Source organism: Hippocampus guttulatus, chromosome 11, assembly GCF_054856545.1.
Source record: "Hippocampus guttulatus isolate MCC_2025c chromosome 11, RoL_Hgut_1.0, whole genome shotgun sequence".
NCBI lineage: Eukaryota > Metazoa > Chordata > Actinopteri > Syngnathiformes > Syngnathidae > Hippocampus > Hippocampus guttulatus.
Genome location: NC_141271.1, coordinates 21,877,607 through 21,895,340, shown reverse-complemented (window position 1 = coordinate 21,895,340; position 17,734 = coordinate 21,877,607). Strand labels below are relative to the sequence as shown.

The 17,734-nt window shown below is 56.5% G+C and overlaps 1 protein-coding gene across 8 annotated transcripts; it reads right to left on the bottom strand.

Annotated features, from left to right (window-relative positions):
- Positions 1-50: 50 nt before the first annotated feature.
- Positions 51-16,090, bottom strand: lrch1 (leucine-rich repeats and calponin homology (CH) domain containing 1). Of its 8 annotated transcripts, none has more exons than XM_086123958.1 (19): positions 15,366-16,087; positions 10,154-10,298; positions 9,887-10,013; positions 9,707-9,812; positions 9,425-9,561; positions 8,944-9,059; positions 8,122-8,212; positions 7,647-7,734; positions 7,293-7,402; positions 6,632-6,705; positions 6,195-6,284; positions 6,049-6,117; positions 5,691-5,778; positions 5,509-5,578; positions 4,920-5,033; positions 4,219-4,328; positions 3,758-3,895; positions 3,300-3,377; positions 51-1,293 (listed from the first exon to the last, which is right to left on the bottom strand). In XM_086123958.1, exons 1-19 carry the CDS (start codon positions 15,577-15,579, stop codon positions 1,159-1,161), a joined length of 2,100 nt encoding a protein of 699 aa, XP_085980084.1. In that variant the 5' UTR covers positions 15,580-16,087; the 3' UTR covers positions 51-1,158. The 8 variants fall into 8 exon arrangements, with proteins under 8 accessions (XP_085980084.1, XP_085980086.1, XP_085980081.1 ...); XM_086123955.1 differs by having other exon boundaries at positions 1,146-2,443; positions 5,691-5,733; positions 15,366-16,090; XM_086123953.1 differs by having other exon boundaries at positions 1,146-2,443; positions 15,366-16,089.
- Positions 16,091-17,734: the final 1,644 nt, after the last annotated feature.

Below are 17,734 nucleotides of genomic sequence, written 5' to 3'. Positions count from 1 at the left end.
TTGTGACCGCGTCGGTGCAGCCAAGTGAAAAAAAGGGCGACGATACGATGCAGGCTTTAGTTTGTTTGTTTTTTTCACCAAAAGTTTAAAAACAAACAAACACTTTTTGTAGATCCGAGAAGCTCCACAGCAGTTAAGGCGGATGAAAGGGACTTCATGCATAAGAAAAGAAAAAAAAAACAAACCCCGAGGTCACCATCAAAATGTTTCAAATACGCTTGCTTCGCGGTGGATTTAAAAAAAAACGATCAGCATCAGAATATTCCAGATATTTACACAAGTAGGGTTCACATTGAGTTTTTTAAAATCAAAAACATTGACATTTGCATCACCTTCAAAAGAAATGCCAAATAAATAAAAAAAAAACCACGTCATAAATAGAAAAGTGAAAGTGGCACAAAAATGTCACTTTGTTTTTATTGCCGTCTATGTCGCGCTGCTTTCAAAATGCTCGGCATTGAAATTGGGAGTTTTGAGGCAGTCCATTTGGCGATGCTGACCGGCAAATGGCGTCGGCGCGGCCAAACGGCGGCATCGCCGCTCAACTGCACCGCGCGACTCCCAAAAGGGAAAAAGAATCGACGCTTTGGCCCAAGCGCATCCCGTCAAAACCGAAAGGGAGGCGGCGGCGCCGCCCTCGGGCACCAATTAGCAGCGTTAGCCAATCACGTTCAGCCATCCCGCGTAAGGCCCGCCCAAAAGGCCACAGAGATGCTGCAAGCATCTTGGCAAAAAAAAAAGACCCCCCCCCCCATGATTCCAAACAATGAGGATAAAAATAGACTTGGCCAAAATAGTTCATCATCTTCAAAGTGCCGTTAGAAATATACTTTGTTTGCCCTTTCAATACAAACGCTGCCACTGAAAGTTGTTCGTGTTCAAAAATGGAGACTTTTCCTTTTTTTTTTTTTTCTTTAGTCCGGATGGATGAGAAATCGATCCAGCCAAGTGGCACAACACACGGCGGGAAGGTGACTTTCACAAAGAAGCCAGCACAGTGTTGAGTTCAAATTCAGTCCTGGGGGATGGATGGGGGGGGGGGGGGGGGGGGCTCTCACAGCGCGTGTGGATTTCTTCAGCTGCAAACTTAACGTTAAGAGTCAGCGGCTCCCAAAGTTTGCGTTTTCTTTTGCTGCGGTCGCGGGTGGGGCGGCGCCGTCACGTGCGCAATCCCGGTCCCGGTCCGGGTCCACGCGCGGCGGCGGTCTTGCGCTCCAGCAGGGCCCGCACCACGACGCCGACCTTGAGCAGGCCTTTCTCCTCCAGGATGTGCTGCGGCAGGCACAACTCGTCCTGCAAGCAAAGGCGGCGGCGCGCGCGCGCAAAATGGAATCAAAGGCCGAACGCGTGTTCCGGCCTGCTTTTCAAAGCCGAAGGCCGCTTTTCATCGCCTACTTTGAAAAGCCCAACCCGAGCCGGCTTGGACCCGCATCGAAACCCCAATTTGAATCCCCGGCCCGAGTTTGAAACCGACATGAAAACGCAATGTCCAAAGCGTACCCCCCCAATATAAATAAAAATAAAACAATAAGCACACATCCGAGGCAACAACAGTTTACCGATGAGCTCAACATCCAAATGGTGAAATGCGCTCTCTTTGTCGAGCAACATCAAAGTCTGCCGGATCGTTTTCAAGGACACAACAAAGCACAAACGTACGTCCCCTTTTCGGACGGAAGCCGTTCCTGAAACCTACTCGAGTGAGCGAGAGAAGACGCCGAGGCTAAATGCTACGCTGAGGCGATCGTGAGCTTTGCCTCTGCGGGAAGATGGCGCGCGCGGGAGACGTTTGCGAGTCGGACGGCCGGCTGAAATTTGGGGGCCGCGTTCGATCGAGCGGACCGCCGAACGGCCCGGGCTTTTGCGGGCTCGGCGTGGCCCTTTTGCGTTTTCGCCCCGTCGAGCGGCGTTTTCTCAACGGCTGCCATTTGCGGGGAGAAATTGCGCAGGCCGACGCGCCTCGGGAGCCCCCGCTCGGAAACGGGCCCGCGCTCAAAGACAAATCGCTTCACGAGGTCGCGAGCGGGAACCGCGTTCGGCTGAAAAGGCCGGCATTCGGGCTTGAAGTCGCAACCGCTTTCAGGCGGATGTTTGCTTCCTCTTCCGGTTGCAATCGTGCACGTATGAGAAGCGTGCGCTCCTGGGGGGGGTCTCTCGCCGGCCGGTGCCGCGGTTACATCAGATGGCTCCACGCGTAGGCGGCGAAGAGCACCAGCAGGCAGAGGACGTGAACTAGGCTACAGCCAATCAGGTCCCACCGCCACCGGGGCGGAGGCGGGCTTTGAGTGGTCACCGAGACCGAGTCTGGTGGCGGCGGCGACGGGGGGGCGGCGGCGGCGGCTTTTTTTCCTGGAGGCGGCTGCCCGCACACCAGCGTGCCGACGGTGGCGCACAGGGGCGGCAGGCGGCGCTGGATGATGTCATAGGGGGAGCACAGAGAACGCTGACGGTCGCAGGAGGACGGCCGGGATGGAGGGGGGGGGGTAGACAAAGAAGACGACGAAAAGGTGGAAAAATCCAGGCGGAGAGCGAAAAGGGAAAGAAGAGGCAAAAGGTTAAACGGCGAGTTGGGAACCACGGCAACAGAGCTGGGCGTCACCATGGTGACCGGCGGGGGATGCCGATCGGGAGGAGGAGGAGGAGGAGGAGCGCCACCTCCTTCTCGTCCCGACGCGACCGGCGAGGAGAAGCAGGCCAGCGGGGGGGGGAGCCAGCCAGCGAGCGGCAACTTTGCAGCAAGCTAGCGCGGGGGCGAACGGCTCATGTGGCGTTATCCAACGGTGGAAACGGCTCCGGAAGCGGCCGCGAGGGAACCCCCGCTCGCCCCTTCCCAATGCGGCTAAGGAGCGTGCGCTTTGCAAAGTAGCGATTTGGCCGTAGCGGCGTTAGCATCGCACGAGAGCGGGAGCGGCCGCCGCCGACGTGCAACCATCTGATTTTCATTGGCCCGTTTGCCCGTGCCTTATTGGACTCGTCTCTCGAGTCGCGCCGGAAGCGGCGCCGGCAGAGGCGGAAGCGGTGCGCTAGCAGGGGGGGGGGCGGCTCGCGGAGGAGCCCGCGGGTTAGCGCGGGTAGCGTGCGGCCAGCTATCGGGCAGTTAGCGCACAGGCTAGAAGCGCGTTCGCACGGCAGGAGCGTTTCGGTGGACAAACGGCGGCGCGAGCCGCCGCCGGGACGTTCCCAAGTCGGAAATGCGGCTCGCTTTCCGAGCCCGAGTCGAAGGGCCGGCCGCGCCGCGCACGTGAGGAACATTCCGACTTGAGAGCGCGCCCGGTTTGCGGCCCGCCACCCGGCCTTACCTCGGGCACGCCGATCTTGCGACAGGCGTCCAGGAAGTTCTCCACGTTCCGCCGACACTTGGCCATGCTGAGTTTGGGCTGCGGCGGCACAAATGTCAGCAAAGGCTTCCGAAGGAGCGGCGCCGGGGATGGAACCATTCGTCCAAAAGCCAAACGGTCCAAATGCATTTCGAGCGCTTGAAATTTGCATGGCCGTAAAACAAATGCAGCCAAGTCAGAGATTCAATTGTTCATGCCAAACGGATTTGTAAAGACAACGGTCTATTCGATGTGCGTGTTGAGTTGTTGCACAAACAAAGTGGCAAGAATGGAGCTCGGCGGTCCAAAGTCGTCGTCGTCGGGTTTTTTTCTAAGCGCAACTGTGGCCAAAATCAAATGGAAAGGAGGAACGGCGACTTGAGGGAATGGTTCCATCCCCGAGCGGCGCGGAGACACAGAGACGGAGGGGCGGGGCCTACCACGGCGGGCGAGGGCACGTGGATGCTGATCACCGAGCGCGGGCGAATGTGATTGGCCAAGTGGCAAAGCACCACGCCGTCCATCAGCGAGGCGCCCAGGTCGTCGGGAAGCACCAACTTCAGCCGGCTCTCGATGCTCTGTTTACGCAACAAAAGACATTTTTGTCACACACAAACAAGCCTCAACGACTTGAGAGGTGAGGCTCGAGGGGAAATGCCCTTTTTATGGCCCTTGCCCATTTTGCGTCAAGCGGCCGCGCCTCGCGTTCGGTAGCGAGGGGACGCGTTTGTCTTTCGGGGCCAAAATACGGCCGGCGCGGGGCCTTTGCTTGCCGCCGTCCGTCCTTTTTGCCGGCTCGTCGTCGTCAATTCCAAAGGGCAGACTTCCTTTGTCTTTTCAGGCCCAAATGACAAATGGCCTCCCGAACGTCACCTCGCGGCGTCCCAAAAAAACCGCTTACGTCTCGGAGCTGTTCCATCAGCTCCAGCTCTTCCCTCAGCTGCTCCATCTTCCTCCTCATGGTGAACTGCGGGTCCACGCACTCCGCACTCTTGTGGCTGCGTAGGAACACTGGGCGGCGAGTACACAAAGGAAAGGAAAAAAAAAAAAGAGAAAGAAAGAAGCCGCGTTGAATTTTCGAGCGGCGGCGGCGCTTTCGCCGGCGTACACTGGCCGCTTTCCTGCCATCACTCAGTCGGGCCGCGGCAAATGTTGGGGAAACTGCATTTGAAAAACGATGGACGCACAGCGGTGGATATTTCGATAGATTCATTCATTTGTCCCAAAACGCTCATCCAAGTTTGAGGTCGCGCGGAAAACTTTTGAAATGTCGTTTGCGGAGACGTAGTGAAATCGAAATCCGGGCCGCGGACGGTGATGCTGACGACTCGTCGCCATTGACGTCAAAACAACGGCGAGGATCATTTTGGCCGCAATCCCGAAGGCCCGACTCGAGGACGTTGGTGTGATTTGCCCAAAGAAGCCGCGGCGCACCCGCCATCTTTGACGCCCTTTTCCACGACTTCTCCGGCACGTGTGCGCGAGCCATCGCTTTTGGGCCTCCGTTATTTGCGTCGTGGCCCCTACCGGGCCAAGGGCCGCACATCGGTCAAAGCAACAAACGCGGGGCCCCTCGAGACGCCGCCGGGGGCTGAAACCTACCGCGCTCAGGCACGCCTCCGTCGCCCCGGCGACGGTGCAAAACTCCAAAGAGGGGCGGGGCCTGCGAGAGATGGGCGGGGGAGGAAGGGGGCGAGCAGGGAAGCGAGGACGGGGCTGCGATCGGGAAGGGGGGGGGGGGGGGCGCGTGCATACACGTGCATGGGGGGTAAAGGTCCATGCGGCGGATCAACGCAACAACGTTGTCAATAAACGGGGGTGTGTGGGGGGGGGGGGGCACAAGACGTCAATACGGGAGGCCACAAAACGAGACGGCACACATAAGAAAGCAAAAAAGATTCACGTTAGCTTCATGAGCGACACGTCACGCGCCAAGCAAACAAAAGGCCCGCAGACGCACGACTAAGCCGCCGCGCTTCGCATTCAGATGCTAAACGCTTAGCGCGTTAGCAGCGGTTCCTCGGCCCAAGCTAGCAATTAGCACAGTTAGCTCCCATTTACTGCGACACGTAGACGGATCGACTGCGACGCAGACAACAAGCGTTCATTAAGACGCAGCGTGGCGTCAAAACGCTCGGGATCGGACTCGACGCGCGACCCGAGCCGACCCGGATTTGCCGCGACGACTCACCTGAGCGAGGTTTCAGTCCAAACGGGGCGCCGGACAGAGTGGGAAGTCCGCCCGGAGAACGGTGCGGTCGCTACGGGGGCGCGAAGGTTGACGTGAAAAAAAGAAGCACTCCACAAAGCGCCGATTCACCCGCGTCACCCTTCATAATTCATAAATAAGACTCTCAAGTGGCGCGTGCGTACCTTCGGTGCGGTGACGTCGTCGTCGTCGTCGCCGTCTTGCCCGCTGCGGGACACAAAGAGTCGCGTCGGTGGCGATTCAAGGACGAGTCTGCTTCACAAAAACAAAGCTTGTTTTGGGCGTTTGTGCCACAGACAACAACTGCTACTAAAGTGCCACCTCGGGCCACAAAAGCCTCAGGCTGGTGCGCAAAATATTTCAAGGTCATTCCACCAGAAATGTTCTACTTCCAGCCAAAACAGGAAATACACATTTTGATCTTCGATGCCGAGCTGACGGCGTGAGACGGCCGAGGCCACCAAACACGCGCGCGCGCACGCACTCGGACTTTGCCGGCGACATCCGGCGGGGCCGACTTACTTGACGGCCCGCTCCGTTTCCACGGGGTACAGTCGCACGCCGCACATGTCCTCCCGCTCCAAGTGGATTCTGAAAGCGCAGGCGCAGGGACACCTCCGCAAAGGAGTCGGGACGCAAAAGACAAAAGAGCGAAGGCGGCGGCCGACCTGCCGGGATCCCGCGGCGGCTCCGCCGCCTCCTTCGGCCGGTCGACGGCGTCCGAGCGCGGCCCGCCGTCGTCGCCCGTCACCCTTGACCTGCGGCCGCCGCAAAGACGATGAGCGCGCGTTTCGCATTCGCGACCGCCTATTCGGCCGAGTCGCATTTCGTCATCATCAGAATCTCAATCCGAACATTGGCATCAAGGCGACGGGGGATTACTCGAAGCCAGCCGAGCTCCTCACTAAATGTTAAAATATGGATATAAATAAGAATAAAAAGACTTAGTCTGTCTCTTTGAATGTGAAAGATGCCAATAAGAATGCCATCATTACAATTTTCAGAGTCCCCATGGCAGGATTTGGTGTTTGAAACAAATCTCCAAATGAAGCCGCAGCATTTGCATCGTTCGCCTTAAAAATCGGGGAAAGCAAAAGTTTCTCACCCCGACGTCCGGCGCGCGTCTTCGTCGATCCTCAACGGCTCGTCCGAGTCGGCCGCCGTCGTCGTCGTCCGGCCCTGAAAGCCCGACGCGCGGCGCCCGTGTCAGGAAGAGGCATCGAGGCTACGTTTGCTCCCAAAGAAAAAGCCCAAAAGGCCCCGTTTCCCCAAGGAATGCAAAAGGTTGCCACCAAAAGAGATTTGTTGGCAAAAAGGCGAGGCTCGCGTCGGGCTGCGGCCCCCAAAAGACAATTCCAAATCAAAAAGGGGGCATTTGTTGGCAAACGGGCCCCGGGAGGCCTTCCCGCCCCGCCGTCGCCGCCGGACAACATTTGCGCTCGGAGCCGGCCCCTTTTCCGCAGCCGACGGCGACCTTTGACTTTCTTGGCCAAACGTGACATCGGCGAGCCCGTCGCCGCCTTTTTCTCGACCCGCGTCGGCTTTGAAGGGCAAAGCGGAAGAGTCGGCGGGAAAATTAGCCGGGGGTGGAGCTCCGTCGCCGTGTCGTTTTGTTTGAGGGACGCAAGATGCGGAAGGAAGCCTTTGCCGAGTCCGTTTCAATGGCGACGTTTTGGACTTTGGTGGCTTTTTTGCAGAGGCGTGAAAAAGAAGAGGTGACGTTCGCGAGGCCGACCGGCTTCCCCTTTCTCGGGCGTGAGACTCACCTTGCCGCAGCCCACCGAGCCGGCGGCGGGGTCCCGGCGGGCCGACTGCTCCCTCGGCGCCTCGGCGGGGCTCCCCTCCGTCCGCCGCGCCGCCTCCCGGCCGGGATCTGCTGGAGAGGCGAGAGACGAGCTCAAGGCCGCGCCAAAGCCGAGGCCTGACGGATTGCCGCCATTTCCCACTTTGCAGGCTTGCGCGTGAAAGAAGAGACAACCCCCCGCTGATCTGCGATCAACGTGCGCAAGGGGCTTTCGTCGGCCATGCCGACAATCGCACATCCTTGGCATCCGCTTTCCCGTTGCGGCGGCGCCGACCCGCTTGGGGCTGACGGAAGCCTATTTGGGCGGCGCGCCTACCCGTCGGGGAGCCGACGCGTCGGCCGCAGTCGTCTTTGGCCGGGCCGTCCTCCTCCGCGATGTGACTCAAAGCGTCCTCGTCCGACGGCTGCCGACACACGTAAACGCCGAGTGAGAGCCGCTCGTCATATCGGGAGAGATTGTGACGCGCTGTCAATCGAAATGAAATACTGAAAAACAGATGAATGGCGGTCAAGTCAGCCGCGCGTAAGGAGACTCGGAGTCGTTGCCCTTCGACCGCTTCGGACGACGAGACGTAGCGAAGGTCGCGCCGCTTGGATTATCGTCCGCGCCGGACGTCGGCCGTTCCGGAAAGCGCTTTGCGGCGCCCGCATCGATAACGACGCGTCGGATCCGATCCTTCTCGTCTTTTTGTTTGACTCGTTTTCATGAGGAAAAAAGTAAAATGGCATCTCCCTCCCCGGATGTGAACCCGGAAGCAGCGCCGCCGTCCGTCACGTATCTCGCCGCGTACCTCCGTTGCCGAGAGCCTCTTCTCTCCGATGTCGCTGCCGACTCCCGAGTCGCTGTCCCGCTTCCTCTGCTGCTCCGTCATGTCGTCCGCGCTGCGCGCGCACACACACGCACACACACACACACAAACACGCGTGCGAGCGCATGAAGCACATTTCGCTCTCTCGCTTTGCTCTCTGAGCCCGATTGGGAACGGATTTTTTTTGGAACTCATTTTAATTGATGGATTTGATCTCAAATTCATCGATGAGCAAAATGTATTTGAAATCAAAAGGTCCTATTTTGAAGTTACCGTTGAAATGGAATGTTGACTCCGCACGATCGGCCGATGTGCCAAACAGCCGCGGCGTAGCGTCGACGACTGGCGAGGACGACTTCCTCCGTGTCAGATTTGTTGCGCTTAAGTATCGGCGGTTGGTCTCGGCAGCCCTCGCGAGCGGCCGATACCTCAAAATAGCAACTGTGGGGGGGGGTCACGCTCTCGCCCCTACCCGATGGTGTCTTTCATGTCACATCATTACCGGCGCTGCGTTTGTTCTGCCGGTTACGGCGAGGCATTTGTTTTGAGGAGGGTGTTCATTTGTGGGCGGGGGTTACAGTTGGGGAAGGCGAAGCGTCTCTTTGAGGAAGGCGTTCAATATTTGAGGGGGGCCTTTCTTCTTTTTTCTCACATTTCTGACACGGCGGCCGTCCACGAGCATCGACGATAGCCGCCGTCGACCGAGAGCGAACGGCCGCGATCGAGGTCCGGCGCCGATAAAAGGAACGCTCATTGTTGGGAGGCGCGTCGCCGTCGTCGTTCGGTTCCCGGCACGCAACTCACCGCGTCAGACCGAGGCGCTCCAGGGCGGGCGGGTAGAGGACGTCGGCCAACCTGTCGCCGCGAGACGCCTCCATGCTGAGATACTTGAAGATGTGAACTTTGCCCTTCAGACAGATCTGAGGGGGGGAGAGGAAAGGGCGCGATTTAGTCCCGAGAGAACATTCGGGTGCCCATAGAAGGACCTCGTCCCGACGGAAGGGCTCAAATCAGGCTCTGGTAACGGGAGGAGGCTGTCCTTCCGAGAGAAAGATTAAAAAAAAAAAAAAAAGAGGGTGCTTCAAAGCCGGCGGAAGGGGCTGGTGCCGAGAGAAGCCTCTAGTACAGAGAGGGAAGCTTCTTGTCCCAAAATAACAAGGCCGGAGCCGGGCGAAGGCTGGAGTCCTGAGATCCCGAACCCGCAGCGCCGGCCTCGAAGCTATTTGGAGATATGGCTCCAAAAAAAAATTACAAATAAAAACTCTGCCGAGGCGGGCGGCGGTACCTGTGCCGGCGGGCTCTGCAGCGGGTTGTTCTCCAGGCGCAGGGCCTGCAGCCGCGCCATCCTCCGGTAGCCGAGCGGAATGGCGGACACCTTGTTGCACGAGAAGTCCAACTTGACCAAAGGAAGGTCGGCCAGGTCTGCGCGCGGGCCACGGCGGCGGCGTTAGCAAAACTCACAACGCCGTCGTGTCGCGTTAACGGCAACCGCTCATCATTTGAAATAGTCGCACAAAAGAACTCGCTCTCTGTCGGCATCGTGCCATTGTTAGGACGACGGGCCAACCTTCTGGAAGGACGCGCAGCAGGTTCCGACGTACGTTGAGCTCCCGTAGCGCCCGCAGTCGTCCGATGTGTCGCGGGAGGGTCGTGAGCTCGTTACAGCTGATGTCCTGCAGGGGGAGACAAAAGCGGATTGGGAATGCCCTTCCGTTTTCTTTTGTTTTGACCAGGGCGGGGCACTCACCAGCTCCATGAGGCGGCGGAGTTGTCCGACGCTCTCGGGCAGGCCGACCAGTTTGTTGTTGCTGGCGTTGAGGACGCGCAGCGGCAGGGTGCACAAGCAGGCCGGTAACGAGCTCAGCTGGTTGCGACTGACGGGACAAAACCACCCGTGCTGACGTTCGCGCGGGAGGGTGACATCTCGGGAGGTCGTTCGTACCCGCTCACGCCCGCAACCCCGCTTTTACGAGACCGATAAAAACGGATCCGCTCAAATCAACGTTTGCCGTACCTGAGGTTGAGCGAGGTGAGCGAGTGCAGGCTGACGACGCCGTCCGGGATGCTCCTGATGCAGTTGTGGTACAAGTTGAGGCTCTCCAAGGCCACCAGGTGGCACACCTCCGAGGGCACGTCCGACAGACGGTTCTTGGACAGATCTGAAACCGACGAGAAAGCAACCCCGTTTGAGTCAAACTATAACTTTGGAGTCCACTTTTCTCTTTTGGTCGATTCGGCGCCGACGTCGATTGTTGCCCGACTTAACGGATCACTTCAAGCGCTCTCAAACGGCGGCGGGCTGTTTTGAAAACGGCCGGCGGCGAACGTGTGGATGGCGCAAGCGCTACTTTTGCCTAAATGAAGCTCCTCCGCCCACTTGAACTGCGTGCCTTGCTCAACGGGTGCGCACTCTTTTGGGCGACGCACGTGGCAGAGGCGTTTGCCTTTTCAATTCCGCAAAGGTCGGCACGTACAGTATGGGCCGAGTGTAAAATTCGCCTTAGTGTGCGCGCGTGTGTGTGTGGCAGCTGCTTCCTGAGGAAAAAGGCAAGACTCCTCCCTATAATAACAGACTCCAGAAAAAGTGCAACAACATGCTGTCGTCCTTCGTCATCACATCACATCATCCTTCTCCTCAAAAGAAAATGGCAGATTTTGCTTTGGGAAGATTTACTTACAGGGAACTGCTGCCCCCGCCCCCCCCCCCCCCCCCAGTTATTTTGGTGTGAAATGTGACTTGCAGATTTGGTGTTAGCCAACCTTTGGGGTTATTGTTTGTTTGTTTTTTTTAACTCATTCAGTACCAGCCAATTCTGGACCAAGTCTGAAAAGACGTTTAAATACGTCTTTGGGAGTGAATGAGTTAATGACGGTCAATGTTGTTCTCTATGGACACTCATTCACGCGAAGACCGCGACCCTTTCCACGATTTCCCACAATCCCGTGCTTGGCATGCAGCGCTCCCATTTTGACAGCGGCTAGAAAATTCCGTCCCAAACTTCCTTCCCGATACGGTTCCGGCAGAGGGCTCCGTCCCGGTTTCCCCTTTGTCCAAAATAGGAAACAAATGGACACACGCGTACACGCACCCAAACATCTGCGTCCGAGCGGGTCTGCTCGCATGAGTGCCGGTGAAAATGTGTGTCGGCGCCAGTGCGTGTGCGTGCGTGTGTGGGCACAGAGCCGCATATTTGCACTTTGTCCAATTTCTAAACATAGAGCGGCGAGCGTGATGCAAGCGCATTGGGATGGAGTCTTTGGAACGCTGCGTCATCAAAGACACCCGCGTTTCGAAACAAACGGGTTGCCTCGAAACATGTCGCGTGTTCAGATGGCAGCAAACGCGTGTCCATCCGCTGTGAAGATTGCAATGAGCGTGGGGGAGGGGGGGGGGGGGCGGTCTCTGCCGTTCTCAAGACGAGTTGTCACAACAATGCGCGTGCTTGTGACAAGGAGCTTGTCCGGTTGCTGTCAAGACCGTCGGACGTGGCAATTGAGGACATGAGCTTACGATTGGGGTCTTTGATGCCTTCGGGAGGAGTTCTCAGGGGGCATTACAAGGCATCGTTGACCTTTTCTTACAAGTGTGTGTGTGTTGGCTTGTGGGGGAACCCGATGTGACATTAGAGGTTCCTGACGCCGTCAATGAAGTCGACAATGCCTAAATCAAGGATTACTTATCGGTGGGGCTCCGCAAGGCCAAAGCCTCCTTGGTGGCCCGCCGTCATTCCTCCTCTGTCCCACTTTGGCCTGCCAGCCAGGAAAAAGTAGGACGAGGAGAAAAGAGAGCGAGAGCAAGATCGGTGGCGGTCGCTATGTCTTTGTTCTAATTTTTTTTTTGTGTGTGTGTGGGGGGGGGGGGGGCGGGGGGCGGTCTAGTTGGCATCGTTAGCTTGCCGGAGCCTGAAAGGGACACGCTGCACAAACCAGGATGAGGCGTGAAAAAGACCGGACAGAAATGAACAGGATTAAGGATCAAACGGGGGCCTCAAACAGGCAACCCAACAAACGTGTCAAAAAACACACACACACACGCACACACACACACACACACTTTGCTGAAGGCCGAGTAAAATGTGGGTCAGTGGGGTGGGGGCAGGGGGGTGTCATGTATGTAGCGCTCCCGTGCTATGGTAGCTAAGCAAAACAACCACTCCACTAAATGCATATCGCTGTCAGGGGCGGGTGTAAATCACATGATGAATACTCCCAAACGGTTTTGGGAAGCTTGTTGAAGATCGCATCATGAATTTCGCTCGATCACGAGCGGACTCCCCAAAAAAGTGCCGAGCGGCCGTGCCTGAAAAGGCGGACACAAAAGGTCAGCAATTTTTGGGTTACTCCGGTTGTTCGCGAGGGTCCGTCAAAAGCGACCGTTGAAAATTCAGCCAAAAAAGGGAAATATGCTCCACTTGTCTATTAGGAGGAGACCCACCAAAAAGTCTCCAGAAGGACATAGCAAGTGTGCTTCGTGGGTGGCGCTGGGCTCTTTCAACTCCCTTGTCAAGCCAGCCCTACGGAGCAGTTTGATCGAGCAAGCACCAATTTGGTCGACGCATCCGGCATGATCAAACCCACAAAACATCTCAAGTAGTCACGCTTGGAAAAACAGAAGGAGTCTGCCGTTTCGGGGTCAATTGGGCCATTTGCAGAGGTCATTCAAAGGTACAATTTGGAAGGAGATTGCTCCTAAATGTGGCGCATCTCAACCAGATGGCCGTCCCCAGAAAAATCTGCGGCAATTGAGCCCCCGCCCTCCTCCCACCATTCATTTCTCCTTCATTTGAGGAGCATTTCGGCCTTCCCGGCCGGGGTCCATCAAAGACGAACTGCACCAAGTGCCAGATGCAACTAGGTCAAAAGTTGGACTGCCACAGAAAAAGATTCTCGTCAACACCTTTTATTTGATTGGACCCAAAGCCAATCGTGTATGCGTGTGTGGGTGTGGGTGAGAGCGTGATAATGCTCATTTATGCTACCGTGAGCTTCGCTGTGGATTGCCATAGGCCTAAAGACATACGCTATGAGAGAGTCTAACTGTGTGTGTGTGCGTGTGCGTATGCGCGCAGTTGATTTTGGCCTACATTTGGTGAGCGGAGCGACTGCTCCAGTTTATTTATTGAAAAGGATTTGGTGTCTGTCAGATTGGGAGACGCCGCAGAGACAATGTGGTCTTTTAGTCTTTCAGTCTCGCACGTGAAATCCGCAAGCCAGCCAGCGTCGGTTTCCGTTCGGATGCTCCGATGGGATGCAAAACATCCCAAAATAGATCTCACTGGGCTCTCACGTGGGCGGTGCGCAATTCATTTTGCCATGCTTTTTTTCCCCCCTGGCTTTTGTTGAGCTCCCCGAGTTGCATGAGGCATTTCTGGGCCACAGAAGCACTTGGAAACATACCGAGTCTCCAAATATCACCGGAACCCTCGCGATAGCTCATGCAGGCAATCTTGTGGCTATTTTTGCTATCAAATATTGAAATAAGTCACATCTAGAGATCGATCGATACATGGATAGACAGATGCTCGGGGATCAACAGTGATGTCATTTTCAGTGGACAGCAAGTGGAAAAGTGGGGGCGGGGGGGGGGGCAGCCCCCTGTAAAGGGGGCGGAGTTTGCCGCTTAACTCATGTTTCACAAAAACAAAATAGGCAAAAATGGTAACCAACAACAGGGCTCCGGCACCCTACTCTCAATTGCATGGGAAATTGCTTTTCAGCATGATTTGTTGTTTTAAATAAATGACAGATCTTTTAAATAGCTTAAAAAGATGACTGCATATTCGATCATTTTAATCAGGGCTGAAGTTGATTAAGCAATTCAAGCACAAAAAACCCCTGCCAAATCTTAGGTCAGATTTGATGGATTCTTTTTTGAACATTATTCATGCAATCAAATGGATTCCGTCGCCAATTTATTAACGCTGTACCTCAAGCTCTTAGCACCACCACATCCCTTACGACCGATAAGGAAAATCTTTTTCTATTTTTTGGTGCCGAAACACGTCAAAGGGCAGATGTTGTGTTCCGAGCGCGCTGCACTCGAGCGCCGGCTGCTTCCAAAGCTTCCAGAGGAGGAAAGGATGCCTTCCAGAAAACAATGAGCTGGGGTGCGGCCACTTCCCGTCGCTTCGGGGTTAGCTTACTGCCGCCGAGGAAGCTAGCCAACCGGCTACCCGCTCGCGGTTCTCCCCGTTCAAATGTTTCCTGCTCGCCGGCGGGTTCATGCCAATTATGGGGGTGGAGGGGGGGGGGGGGCTTGCTGTTCAGGAGCCACGACCACGAATGTCAAAAATGAACACATGTGCTAATGTTAGCTTAGGCCTTTGCGGTTTCTTATCTCAGGATGCTACACCATTACACCCCGGAGTCTCCGCTTTGCTGCAATATCACGAACCGTTGTCCACTTCCCTCATCGTGCCCCACAGTCTCCAAAACCATTTAGCATCATCCCACTCTAGTCCCCACTTTCAGTGCGCCGAGTCTGCATCAATAAACTCAACAGAGTGTACTTTGCGACTATGACGGCCCGCGGTCTCCCTTTCCTGCAATGTTACACTCCGCCGTCCTGTTTCAGTCAACTTGCGCCGCAGTCTCTGCTGGGCTGCATTTTTACAGTCCGGTCGCGACGACTGCACAGCGTGGGTCTGTTCGAAAAATAGCTCGGCATCGATGTGACCGTGCGAATCCTTTTGAAAAGCAAGTGCATCAAAACATTCAATTGCATTTAGGGCAAACGCGTTATTTAGAAGCAGGGCGGCGCGGGGGGTCGATTATAGGGGCACGACTTCTGATCTCGGGGGCTCCAAATGTCATTCAAGCCACGGCACCCAAAATTTTGTTTGGACAAAGGGGCATGGAGCTGGAAAAAGTTCAGCCCTCATCCACAGTCGACAAGCTCTTTTTCGGGTCATTAAAAAACAGAGTTGACGCCAGGCATCAAAGGAGCTCGGTACGCCACTGCGGCCCAAACCCCACAGCTGTCCGTGCACTTGACTGGACGCGAAAGTAGCCAACTCAGGTGGGCGGCAAAGTGCGCGTGAGCCTGACGCGCCTTTATGACGACACAGACCTCCCGGGGTGACGGCCGGCGCGCGCGCCCCAGTGGACGTTGACAAGCCTTCGCCAGTCACAGGCAGGAAGCGCCGGGGGAATTCTACGGGAACCCACACATCACTGACAACACCCCCCGCCCCCCGCCTCTCGCCCTTCGGCGCCCGCACGCTTACCTGCCTCCACCGTGTCGCTCAGGTCGAGTCCGGCGGCCGTCCGCGGGAACTCCTTGAGTTTCCTGGCGCTGAGGTTGAGCGCGCCGCTGAAAGTCGCCTCCTCTAGCGCTCGCTCCAAGCCGCGGCTGTTGGGCAGCGCGGGCCCGCCGTTGTGGCCGGGCGGAGGCGACGCCGCCGGCTGGGCGACGAGGGGCTCCGGTCCTGGCGTCGCCATGCTGCTGCCGCTGCCGCCGCCACCGCCGCCTCTTCGCCGTCGGTGGCCGTCCACCTCTCGGTCCGCTTCCTGCCGCGTCGATGCCGCGCGAGCCGCATCCGACTCAACGGCCAACAGAAAACAACGGCGACACGTCCGCTCTGCGCCCTTTCAAAATAAAACGAGCGGAAGTGCCTCGTTCACACGACCGTTACTTGAATAACTCGAGACGTCGCCTCACGACGCGTGCGCGTGAGGGCGGAGGGCGGAAACCTGTCCGACGGCGACATCTAGTGGATGCAAGTGGCCTCGCTCGCTTTGTCGGCGGCCGAATGCGTGTGCGCGTGTGACGCTCCGTGTTGTCTGAAGCGTTCCTGGCTGTCGCAAGGTTTTCAAATCAAGGTTCCATGTTTCTTGCCACACCTTTTCCAGCGTCCTTCTGCGGTGACGTCATTTAAAAAAGCCAAAGAAAAAAAACTATTACTCCAAACTATTCACGACACGATTCTTGCACAGAAAAGAATTAGGAAGTGCCGACTGCTGCTCATACGGGAAGTGCGCTCAACTTACTGTACCATGACGACACGTGTGTTGACACACACACACACACACGCACGCACAGAGGAAGTTAGTTGCAAGAGGCAACACGACATCGCAGTTTACTCGATTGACAGCTGCCAAACAGACAAAGCGGGACAAGATAAAGTCTCCTGGGACGCTTTGGGAATTGGTTGGGGGAGGGGTCATGTCCTGCAGACGCCAAAGGGTCAGCTGGTGCGTGGACTTGCCACTTCCAGGCAACTTCTCCTTTACGCTCACACCTGGCTCAGATCGTCCGACTGACAGGGACACTTGACACATTTCCCCAAATTTGCGAGTTTTTTTGAATTAATTGTTTTGTCCCACGTCTGTGTCTGAGTTTGCTTCCGGGGCAAGTGTCGCACTGCCCCACCGGCGTTGACAAAGAAATATTTCACCAAGATTTGTTGCTCACCGGTGAAGATAGTGCACCAGGGGCGGGTTCGGTGTTGCCCCACCAGATAAGATTTCAAACCGCCGTCCCATAAATTTTGCCGAGCAACGCCAGATTTTGCACGCGGGGGCAAATGCCGCAGTGCTGCGGCAGCTCCAGATCCCAGAGATTTCCTCGCAAGCGTGTCCCACAACTTTCAGGTCCGGGTCCAAAGAAAGAGGTTCTGCCCCAGGTCCACATGTCTCCACCGCAGCCCCGCGGAGAAGCGGCCGATGAGGAGGATTTTGAAGGGCAGTCCGCGGACCAAAGCGGTCTCCGACGCAGCAGCCCGGTCACCTCTGGATGCCGCAGACGCGGACGCGCCTCGTACGTGACCGTGTGATTGGTAGAGCGGTTTCCTCGGCGGTGGAACTTGACTTTTTTCCCCCCCTCCCCCCGAATTGAAGGTCTGAGGACACACACCTCCCCATCGCAGGCATCCCCTCTCGTCTCATCAGTGGAACACTCCGATCGGCTGAGAAGAAGCACAGGGGGCGGAGCATGGGCCGCTGCAGTGCCCCATGGCAGCTCGAAAAGGTTACTCGTGAATAGCGAAGAGCCGTTCTAACCCTAATTGCTGAGGTTTGGGGCGGGTCGCTTTGGCTTTTGAGGTGAGCTTTAAGGGTGGCTCGAGGTTAGCGGTATCGCTTGCGGTTCAGGGATTTGGGGTTCAGAATCAGCATCGCCTTTATTGTCATTGTCTAGCATACGACGAAATTTGGGTGCCACTCCTTCGTGCATTTCGGAAAAAAGAAATACATAAATACAAAACTCAACAACAGCAGCGGTAGCGGTCGTGTGGACCGAGGCTTATATTGCACACAGGACACATATTGCACATGAAACGAAACGGCTCAGGTGAGTGTAAAGGTTTCTGCGGCTTTAAGGGTGAGACTTGGGACCGGCGTAAAGTTTCGGGGGTTAGACTCGGCGCGTTAGGGTTACTGACTAACGGATTGGGGATTTTTCGGGTGAGGGTTTCAACCGCGAATGCGCGTGGCTAGGAAAATGCTCACCCGCTGATGGTGGACTTGGTGCTGGAGATGCCGGAAGTCCTCCAGTGGACTCTGAGCCAAACAGGGACGACTCGGATGTCCAGACGGTCGACAAGAACGGTGCCACCGCAACGGCCGTGACGGCGAGCACGCGTGCGCTCAGTCCCAC

Coding starts and splice junctions, on each gene's coding strand:
- lrch1 (XM_086123953.1), bottom strand. CDS start 15,579: ATGGCGACGCCAGGACCGGAGCCCCTCGTCGCCCAGCCGGCGGCGTCG. Junction 8,213..8,943: donor GAGCGCCTCGGTCTGACGCG/GTGAGTTGCGTG, acceptor GTGCGCGCGCAG/CGCGGACGACATGACGGAGC. Junction 5,779..6,048: donor GAAACGGAGCGGGCCGTCAA/GTAAGTCGGCCC, acceptor TTTGTGAAGCAG/ACTCGTCCTTGAATCGCCAC.